This window comes from Lontra canadensis, unplaced genomic scaffold (genome assembly GCF_010015895.1).
Source record: "Lontra canadensis isolate GAN:19392208 unplaced genomic scaffold, GSC_riverotter_1.0 scaffold8, whole genome shotgun sequence".
NCBI classification, from domain to species: Eukaryota; Metazoa; Chordata; class Mammalia; order Carnivora; family Mustelidae; genus Lontra; species Lontra canadensis.
Window position 1 is genome coordinate 31,845,311 of NW_022631002.1, and position 10,282 is coordinate 31,855,592.

General features: G+C 53.8%; 1 protein-coding gene across 6 annotated transcripts; it reads left to right on the forward strand.

Annotated features, from left to right (window-relative positions):
- Positions 1-1,494: 1,494 nt before the first annotated feature.
- On the forward strand, positions 1,495-9,087 carry SNX20 (sorting nexin 20). Of its 6 annotated transcripts, XM_032854505.1 has the most exons (5): positions 1,495-1,776; positions 2,609-3,045; positions 5,129-5,267; positions 6,662-6,890; positions 8,227-9,087. In XM_032854505.1, exons 3-5 carry the CDS (start codon positions 5,170-5,172, stop codon positions 8,893-8,895), a joined length of 996 nt encoding a protein of 331 aa, XP_032710396.1. In that variant the 5' UTR covers positions 1,495-1,776; positions 2,609-3,045; positions 5,129-5,169; the 3' UTR covers positions 8,896-9,087. The 6 variants fall into 6 exon arrangements, with proteins under 6 accessions (XP_032710396.1, XP_032710395.1, XP_032710398.1 ...); XM_032854504.1 differs by lacking the exon at positions 2,609-3,045 and having other exon boundaries at positions 1,557-1,776; XM_032854507.1 differs by lacking the exon at positions 2,609-3,045 and having other exon boundaries at positions 1,617-1,776; positions 6,739-6,890.
- Positions 9,088-10,282: the final 1,195 nt, after the last annotated feature.

Consider the following 10,282-nt stretch of genomic DNA (forward strand, 5'->3'; position numbering starts at 1 on the left):
AGGGCAAGCCACAGGATGAGACAGAATACTGAAAACCACGTAGATCCAAAGGAACGCATGAAAAACACCTACAAACCATGAAGAAAAGAAGCCGTGAGCAACGTGGGCGGACTCAGTCCCGGAAGCATCCGTCTCTTGATTTCAGCTCAGGTCATGGTCTCAGGGTCGCGAGATCGAGTCTCCAGTCGGGCTCTGCACTGAGCATGGAGTCCGCTGCTGGAGAGTCTCTCTCTCTCTCTCTCCCTCTGCCCCAGCCCCCTAAATTAATTCATTAATTCTCTCTTCTTTTAAAATGAGCAATGGAACAGAGGATAGAAGGATAGAAACTAAGCCCACGAAAAGATGCTCCATGTCACTCCTCATTAGAGAAAGGCAACTTAAAATCATAATGAGACACCACTACACGACCACTAGAAGGACTATAATAAAAAAAAATACTGACTGCATCCAGTGTAGGGGGGCGTCGCAGAGCACCTAAAAGTCACAGGCGCTGGGGTGGTGCCTGGGAACACCAAGACCACAGCCACGGGGAGCGGGTGGCGGCGGGTGGGGGGCGCGCGGCGTTTGCCGTAATCCAGCAGAGTCCAAAGCTATTTAGCGGTTCATAATCTAAGACCCAGGGATTTCACCTTCAGAAGCATGGGCGCTTGGATAAACATGGAAGATTATCCCCAGCAGCATTGATCACAGTGGCCCAAACCAGAAACAACCCAAGTGTGTATTCACAGACCAAAAAAAAAAAAAAAAAAAAAAAAAAAAGGTGAAATAATGATGTATTCAAATAATGTAGCAACACAACAACAAAAATGAAAAAACTCCAGCCACGCACACACACACAAGTGGATGCGTCTTATGCACAGAAACGTTGAATGAAGGAAACAAGACACCAAAGCTACAAACTCTATGCATGGCTCAATTTATATAAAATTCCAAGGTAGGTACAATTAAGCTCTATTGTTTCAGGGTCTGTTCATAGGTTATCATTTACAAAGAAAAGCAAAGAAGGGACCCCAGTTAGAATTCTGAGTGGGACTGCCTCTAATGGGGAAGGAGGGGATCCTAGCTCAGAAGAGATACATGGTGGCCTTCTTGGCAAGGCTCGTTTTTTTGTTTTGTTTTGTTTTGTCCCAGTCTCCTACCCTCAAGGTCACAAATACTCGTGGCTGTGAATCATATCACAGCCCAGAGCTCGGACTTCCCCAGTACTTTCTGTTGGGAGAGTTGAATGCAGTTTTGCCCAGAGAAAGGCACCAAGTGGAACTGTGAGTTTACCCCAATTCCCTTCCCTACCAGGCACTGGCTCTGATCCCTGCAGCTCTGTGATCCAAACCTCTGTTTCTGCACTTGTCCGTGGAGCATGAAGACCCCCATCAGGCGTAGCTCACAGGGGAGGATAATGAATATTAAAGCGGGATAGGGGATGCTGCTGGAATGCCAGAGACTATCTGCGACTCTGAGGGACAGTCAAGCTCATTGCAAGGCTGTGTGAGGCCCATCTAGATCCCTCAGAACTGGATCCCTCGGGGCTGGCCCTGCCTTGCCCCGTCCTGCCCCACCCCTGCCCTGTGAGGCCACCTGTCAGTGGGGTTCATATACTGTCTGTCATCAGCCAATGGGCTGGGGCACCAAGAGCGGGTCACATAGCCTATTTCCTGTTTTCAAACGGGGAACTTAAAAGTAGCAGCTCGCTGGAGCCTGGAACCGAGGGGGGCTGAAGGCGGCCATGTGACACTCCCCCCGGACCCCTGGACCCACACAGGACCAGAGAGGCTTCAGGTCAGTGTTTGATCCCAACCTCAGTGGGGCTCTGCCCTCCCTGTGGTCTGAGCCCCCTCCCCCTGCGGCCCTCCTTCAGTACCTGTTGGGGGCAGGGCGGGGTAGGGAAGGGGTGGTGACAGCCGCTCTGTGTGGGGCTCTCCTTAGCTCATTGGGTTAGAGCAGGAAGCAGTTCCCCGAACTTCCATCACCTCGATTCTTTTGAGCTACTTCTATGACCCCTCTTGAGGCAGGGGAATAAGTCACCACACCTGCGTTTCTCAAAAAGTGGTGCCAGGGAACCCCTGTGTCAGCATAGCCTCTGGGCACTTGTGCAAAATGCAGAATCCAGGGCCCATTCCCAGACCTGCCGGGTGGGACTCTCCTATGTCAAGAGCCAGGAAACCTGCTTGTTACAAGCTCCCAGCACCTGGGAGAGTTCCAAATGTGAGTGTGCCCCCCAGTGTCTGGGATCCCTCACTCTGATGGAAAGTCCTCTGCAGCCCCCTCAGGAAGGTAGCATGGGCTCTCAAGGTGGCCTGGTTTAGACATCAGAAGAAGGCCTGGCCATGGCAGGCAGCCCTCAGAGGGAGGAGAGGCCTGGGAGGGAAGGAGCAGAATGTCTACACACACAGCTGGATGGGGAGGGGGCTGGGAAGCTTCTCTGTCTCCTGGGCCAAGCACAGGACCCCTACCCAACTCCAACATTTGTAGGATTTTCTAGTCAAATCTAGAAATCTAGAAATCTTTGCTATATAGGGTATGGACAGAGGAGAGAAGTACCCACAAAACCCCATGTGTGGTTGTCCCCAAAGAGCTTTTGGAGTGACAGGCTGTTTTCCCCATTTCACAGATGAGGAGACTGAGGCCTAGAGAGGAAGGGGAAGATGACCAAGACTCTGTGCATGCACCAATGAATGAATACCTTTCTCCTTTTCATTCCCCTCATGGTGACTCCCAGACAACCCTATAAGAGAAAACACAAGGGAAGTGGCTTTGACTGCTGAATTTGATTTTTATTCAAAGCCCTGGGTTCGTGCTCAGCTTTTCCAGGTCTTGACTGGTGCGTTCAGCCAAGGCCATGATTCCTGGGGTCTCACAGGGTCTCTGGGAAAACTGTGCCCTTCTTCTGACCTGGCACCAGCTGCCTAAACAGGACAGCAGAGCTGGAAGGGCTGGGACAACTGAGGCTCACCATCACCCATTCTACAGATGAGCCAACTGAGGAGTTAGGAGTGCCCACAGGAAGCATTGGGTTTCCAAGAACCTAAGCCACCCAGAGTCCATTAGGTAATAGAGCATGAAGACCACTCACTACCCCGCCTGGACACCCATCAGGCTCTAGAGAACGCGTCCCCACCCTCCATGTCTAGTCGGCAAGACGGAGCCTGCAGCCACACTTCTCAGGTGGGGACACTGAGGCCTGGAGATACTAAGTAACTTGCATACAGACCCACAGCTGGTCAGGATGAAAGTCCTGACCCCTTAAGGGGAGAAGCAGCAAATGAGGCATGCAGGCCCTAGTGGCTCAAGTGTGTGCAGCCCTGGGCCAGCCATGCCCTTGCTCTGTGCCTCAGTTTCCCATCCATATAAAGTAATTTGGAGGAAGGGTCCTGGAGAGACATGCACTGGGCAACAGCACAGAACCACCTGGAGAGTGGCCCAGAGTTCCTTTCACCTGAGCAAGCAAGAGCTGTCCCCGAAGGAGGAACCCTGGCCCCAGCTGACCTCAGCTCTCCCCAAGCCAGGCCTGTCCAGGGGGCCCCGCAGCCATGGAGCTGGGATGGGCTTAGTCATGCCCAGGGACAGAGCTGGGACTCCATTACAGCAGCAGGAGTCCCACCCCTCAAGGCTATAGTCAGCAGAAGGGTTGAGACATGCGTCGGATTCAGACACAGAGCCAGGAATAGGGCAGAGCAGGCCAACCAGAGTTTGTGTCCCAGCTCTGCCTCATGTGCTCCTTAGAGCTCCCTCAAATCTCACCCTTCTGATTTTGGATTTTTTTTTAAGACTTTATTTATTTGACACAGAGGGAGAGCGAGCACAAGCAGGGGTAGTGGCAGGCAGAAGGAAAGGGAGAAGCAGGCTCCCCACCGAGCAGGGAGCCCAATGTGGGACTCGATCCCAGGACCCTGGGATCATGACCTGAGCTGAAGGCAGACACTTAACTGGCTGAGCCACCCAGGTGCCCTGATTTTGGATTTTTCTGCCAAAGGGCTGCCCCAGCTCCTGACTCCATCCAAGCTAATCTTTTCATCATCCTATTTCTAATTTGTCTCAGACGTGTTAAATTCTATTCCAATTTATACCTTAGTGGAGAGTCACTGATCTTCAAATATTTCTGCAAGGACTATTATGTGTCCCATATCAATAGCAGGGACTACTTATTATACAGCGTCTAGTTTGTGCGGAGCCCAAGCTTGGTCTCCCCCAGCTTAACCCTCACGCCAGCCTCATGAAGGTAGGCTCCATTCTTAGACCCATTTTATGGGAAACTGAAGCACAGAGAATTGCTGGCACCCGGTCCTCTCCGTTCACGGGTCTGGGTTGCAGACAGAGTTACAGCATAATCTAGCTCCCTCCCCCCACTCTGGCTGGCTACCCTCCCCCTGGCCCCGAGGAGGGTACCACATACATCCTGAGCATCACCTACGAGCCTTCAGATCGTAGGCAGCTCCAAGTCCTGGTTCCTTTATCATAAGATGGAGGTAAAACTCTTCCTGCACACAGACTTGGTTAATTGAGTGAGTGGGTGATGAAGGCAGAGCGTGTGCACTGACACGTCACAGACTTTCAGCTTTGCTCGTGGGTCGGGCTCATCAGCCACATCACCTTGGGCTAAACCTCAGTTTCCTCTTCTGTGATTGGGATTCACAGAAGATTTTTGTGGGTGTGAACTAAGGGGGTGTGAAGCACTTAGGTGCCTACGAAGTGTGTTCCACAAACTGTCAGTAAGTGTCTTCTTAAAGAGGGAGAGAGAGAAGGGAAGGATATGTCCCTGGACCCTCACTTGGGGCACTGAGATTTTATTTACACATGGGACATAAATGGGATATTGGGATGTTCTTCAGGATAGGCTGGCATCTTTCTCCCAAGTAATCCCTAAAGCCACTACCTTGGCTTGAAATCACCGCACTTAAGATTCAGAGAACTCGATCATAGAAGCATGGTAACAATAACAGAAGGCCTTGGACAAATCAGTCCAGCAAAGGGGCAGTAGACCCAAGCCTCGCATGTGGCAGCTGGGCGGACAGTTAGGTGGGAAGGGGAGGGCTCAGTCATGGGGACTATGACACAGATCCTAGCACCCCAGGACCCTCCAGGAACCCCAACGTCAGCGGGAACTCACTGTTGTCTTTTGTCCCCCTGGCAGCCTTGGAGCATGGCCAGTCCCGAGCACCCCGGGAGCCCTGGATGGACAGGACCCACAGCCAAGTGCACAGCAGGGACCAGGCAGGAAGCATCAGCCACTGGCCGAGACCTCCCGTGTCCAGGACCCGAAGGGCACTTAGGTGGGCTTGGAGTGTGGTCAGAGATAGAGATTGGAAGACACTCAAAATATAAACATTGGGTCCTTCAACGGGGGCCACGGGAGAGAGAGCAGCTTTCTCAACTTGGCACAAGTATTTGATGTCCGTTGTTCTTCTGGGAGATGGTCCCAGGAATCATAGCAGGGAGGGGTACATTGAGGAAAGGAGCGAAGAAAGAAAGGGCAGGAAGCCAGTATCAAGGGTCGACGACTGCTTTGGACAACTGGGCTCGGTCCCAGCAAGGGTCCTCCGCAAACCCTATAGAACATATCTCAGACTTGTCCCATTCAGAAGGCAAGGAGGCCAGGCTACTACTCACCAGCCCTCCAGTCCCATCCTTCATCCGCCAAGAGCAGCTCCAGAACAGCGTGATTTAGCTCAAGAAAGACCCAGCATGAGAGCCCTAGGTGCGTTCAGTAGGAAGCCAGTGGGGACATTTCTGAGCAGAGAGTGCCCGGCGCTGACAGTGTCCACCAGAGCGCCATCTCCTGGAGCAAATATATTTACTCATTCAGGCAGTTGTTCAATACTTCCCTATGAAACGTCTGCTCTGTCCTTAGCCCCGCGGGGGTGGGGTGGGGGAACCAGCCCAACACTGCTGCCCCTCAAGTTTGGTGGGGAAACAGATCTGTGAAAAATAATTCAAGATGTCACCCAAAAGGTTGTAGGGACAAGGTGGGAGGCTCTAACTCTAATGCCATGGGACAGTAGAAGTGACCTATGGCCTGGATCTGGAAGGACACCAGTGGAGAAGCCCCAGCCCCCCACCCCCCACCAAAGTCTCCATATCTCTTGAAATCACATGCACAATGATCAGTGCATTTCGGTGGGGGGTAAGGATTTTCATCTTTCCCGAGATGATCACAATGGCTCAGGGTGCACGTGAGCTCTAAGAGACACTGTGAGTTTTCCAGGTAGGGAGATAGGAGGGTGGCATTTAAGGCATAAGGAGTAGCACGTGCAAGCAAAAGCAGGAAATGTGGAAAAGGAGATGAGAGAGCGGGGAGGGGCCCACCACGCGGAGCCAGGAGCCCCGCATTCTCAGTAGTTCCCTCCTCAGGTAGCTGATGCGTGTGCTCAGTCCCCAACCCCCACCGTGTCAGTGCCCTAGGGAGTACAGAAAGGAGCAAGCCACCATCCCTGCTTTTCAGGAGCATGGGTCTCACAGTGGCTGATCTGCAGGCCGGAAGTGGATGGTGCAACACACGCGTCTGCGTGTCGCAATGGAGAAACCAACTGGGGAACGCGGGGCTATTTCAGGTTGCCGGCGGTGGGATGGCTGCAGCCGGGTTTGCGGGAACCAGAGTCTGGGTGGGCGGGGACGGGGAGGAGGCGGGGCACAGCGCTTCCAGATTCGGACTTACCATCCCCGACAGACCCAGCCATGTCCCCAGACCCTTGTCCCCAAAGCACCCCGACCTGGTGCAAGGGCTGACGGGTGCCGTCCCTCCAGACGCTCCGGGCAGCCCCAGCCCCAACTCCAGCATGACCACCGGGGAACTGCAGGAGTACTGGCGGAAGGAGAAACGCTGTTGGAGGCGCGTGAAGCTGCTTTTCGAGGTCGCGTCCGCCCGCATCGAGGAGAGAAAAGTCTCCAAGTTTGTGGTAAGCTGAGACAGGGCAGGGAGGGCGAGCCTTTCATCACTTCCTTCCAGGCCCTGGGCCTCAACTTGCCCCACTGTGAAATGGGCCGGTGCAGTCTGACCAACAGAGTTCTAAGGGAGACAACGGTCAAAAAGCAAGATTGCGTGCGCGCTGGGTATGGTGTTAAGCACTGTGAGAACTGGAGAGCAGTGAGTCACGATCGCCGATCCTGAGAAGGAACTAGCCCAGATTTATTCCATGTCAGCCAGAACCAGCCATCTGTGTCCTTTCAACAGTTTTTGATATCCCCAATAATTAATTATATATTGCATAAAGTGATAGGTAATAACAATTAACCTCTTTTTCTATAAATCAGATCGCTTTCTAAAAACACGAAGTCAGTATCTTCCAAAGGGAAATCAGTATCACGTAGCACAAAGAAAAGGTAATCCTGAAAGTAAATCCAAGGAAAGCTAAGTGCTGTCATTAGATTCTAGCTGGTTGTACCAGGGCCGGCCGCAACCTCTGGGCTTGGGGGCGCCGCTCTCTGTTAAAATGGGATTTGAGCCTGCGGTGGGGGCGGTGTTCAGGTCCAAGGAGGAGCCAGGCTCAACCTTCGTTCCCCACCTGGCCCCTTAACTGGGACCAGAATGCCAACAGTGGGTGCTAAAGCGCTGACTGCAGGTTGAACCCAGTCCCCCATGGGTGCCCAGTGTTAACCCATTCCATCCTCACTCAGCGAGGGAAGTGCCATGACTACCCTCTCATTTCATGGATGGGCACACTGAGGCCCCCGGTGGTGCAATTATCCGCCTAAGATCCCACAGCTAGATCGCAGCAGGGCTGGAATTATAACCCAAGGAACCCGAGCCCTTCATCAGGATTCTCTAACTGAAAGAGACCTGAAAACCAATCATTTCCTTACCATAGAACTTCACTGCCCGCCTACGGCCCCAAACCATATCTCATGGGGAAACACAGCTCAAACCCAAGCTCCCTGAGTCAGGAACCCGAGGCTCCATTTTGACGATGGAAAGCCCGGAGCACCCCCAGCCCCCCCGCGCCACCTGCTTCCGTGCTCCTGGTCCCACGAGATGCCTCCGAGCCGCTGGGTTTGTTATTCTCAGGTGGCCTCTTGTCCCCGATCGCTTTTATAGCTCGGCGGATGCTGATAGTAATTTACAACAGAATTACATAGAACGATAACCCATTTTCGGGGTCTGCTTTAAATGATGATCATCATTATTTTTACTTGCCAGGGCTCACTCTGCCAGTGAAAAACCTCCCATTAGGATGTAGTCAAATGCGCTCTCTCTCTCTCTCTCTCTCTCTGTGTGTGTGTGTCTCTGCGACGCAGATGTACCAAATCGTCGTCATCCAGACAGGGAGTTTTGACAGCAACAAAGCCGTGCTGGAACGGCGCTATTCAGACTTTGAGATGCTCCAGAAAAACCTCCTCAAGACGTTCAGGGAAGAGATCGAAGACATCGCCTTCCCCAAGAAGCATCTGGTAGGCAACTTCACCGAGGAGATGATCTCCGAGCGCAAGCTGGCCTTCAAGGAGTACCTGACCTTGCTCTACGCCATCCGCTGCGTGCGGCGCTCCCGCGAGTTCATCGACTTCCTCACGCGGCCCGAGCTCCGGGAGGCGTTCGGCTGCCTGCGCGGGGGACAGTACGGCCGGGCCCTGGACATCCTGGTGCGCGTGGTGCCCCTGCAGGAGAAGCTGACAGCCCACTGCCCGGTGATGGTGGTGCCGGCGCTCTGCGCCATGCTCGTGTGCCACCGGGACCTGGAGCGCCCCGCCGAGGCCTTCGCGGCCGGGGAGAGGGCGCTGCAGTGCCTGCAGGCCCGGGAGGGCCACCGCTACTACGCCCCCCTGCTGGACGCCATGATCCGCCTCGCCTACGCGCTGGGCAAGGACTTCGTGTCGCTGCAGGAGAAGCTGCAGGAGAGCCAGCTCCGTCAGCCCAGCCCCTGGGGCTTCACGCTGAAGGAGCTCACGGTCCGGGAGTATCTGTACTGAGTCCCTCAGGCGGGTAGGCTGGAGACTGGGGATCGTGGCCATGGCGGGGTGGTGGGGAGGGGACACGGACTGTTGGGGGGGGAGTGTTTCGTGGGAGGAGCCACTTGAGGCTTGAACGTGCTGGGTGACACTTTGGACAAGCCCCTCCTCTGGTCCTCCATGTCTGCATCTGTGTGGACCCCAGGTGTGCTCCCCCCCACACCCCCCCGGGTCCTCAGAAGCCTCTGCCTGTGTCCTGGGTGCCTTTGATGTCAGACTCACCTCATCTGGAAACCACAAACCCAGCTGCCGAAGTGCCGGAGAGTGAGATCCAGCTTTCTGATGCTTTCGGGGGTCGCTGGAGGGGGTGGTTTGCATTGCACGCTGTGGACAAAGCTTAAGCCCCTTCCTCCAGACAGCTCTCACCAGCTGCCCTGTCTTCCCTCTCTGCTCCTCCTCCCTCGAGGTTGTCTGCCAAGATCCCCACCGTGGTCCTAACCATTCCAGCTCTTCCTTCTTAATGTGTAGACCCAACTCGGATAAACAAAAGCTCACCCACGGCTCTTCAAGGCCAGCTTTGTCCCTGGGATGGGGTGTATGTCGCCCTTTTAAGGGTGGGAGGACTCTGGGCTAGAACGTCATCCTGTCACAAGAGTCTGTGAAACAAGGCGTTGGTAGGAAGGGAATTGGTCAACAATTCTCTGGTCACGATGCTGTAACTCGGAGTCCAGGTGGCTTTTCATTTATAAGACACGTGGCCCTTGACAAGGCTCCATGAGTTACACAGACATGGCCCTGAGGGAGGGGAGTGATACCCAGCAGGGTGAGACTGAATGCTTAACTCCTCCCGCATTTGAAGGACAATGTTCTTGGAACCTCTCCGATGGGCTGGAATGCCCTTGATGGAAGTCTGCTGTGAGGAAAGGACACCAGGAGCCCAGAGTAGAGGGGAGACCAGACCCATAAGCTAGGTTCAACACTGGGCTTGAAGCCAATGGTCCAGGCTGGTTTGGGGCAATATGTATTTGAGGCTGGAGGTCCCTGAAGACCTAAACCATCTGGCTGGGATTATGAGAGTGAAATAAAGAGGCTGTTGCTCCGCATCTTCGTGTGGGGCACCAGCTTGACCCATGTAGGGATTGGGCTGGACAAAGGGACCACTCTAGTATTGAACAGGCATTGACCAAACTGCACCAGAATGGGTTCGACAGCGACACCATGTGGCAGCAGCTGGAATGGCCCTACCAGGCTCTGCTCTGGAGGTGAGAAACCAACCTGACACTTAGGGACAGAGAAAGCTTCAGGTCTCTCAGTTTATTCCGGGAGGACACTTTGAATGGGAGATGTTGGACATCTTGAGAGAGAAAGTTAAAGTGTTCTGTGGAAAAATAAAAGGCTGTGGCTCTAT

Coding starts and splice junctions, on each gene's coding strand:
- SNX20 (XM_032854503.1), top strand. CDS start 3,121: ATGTCTAGTCGGCAAGACGGAGCCTGCAGCCACACTTCTCAG. Junction 3,163..5,128: donor CCTGCAGCCACACTTCTCAG/GTGGGGACACTG, acceptor TCCCCCTGGCAG/CCTTGGAGCATGGCCAGTCC. Junction 5,268..6,738: donor AGGACCCGAAGGGCACTTAG/GTGGGCTTGGAG, acceptor CCGTCCCTCCAG/ACGCTCCGGGCAGCCCCAGC.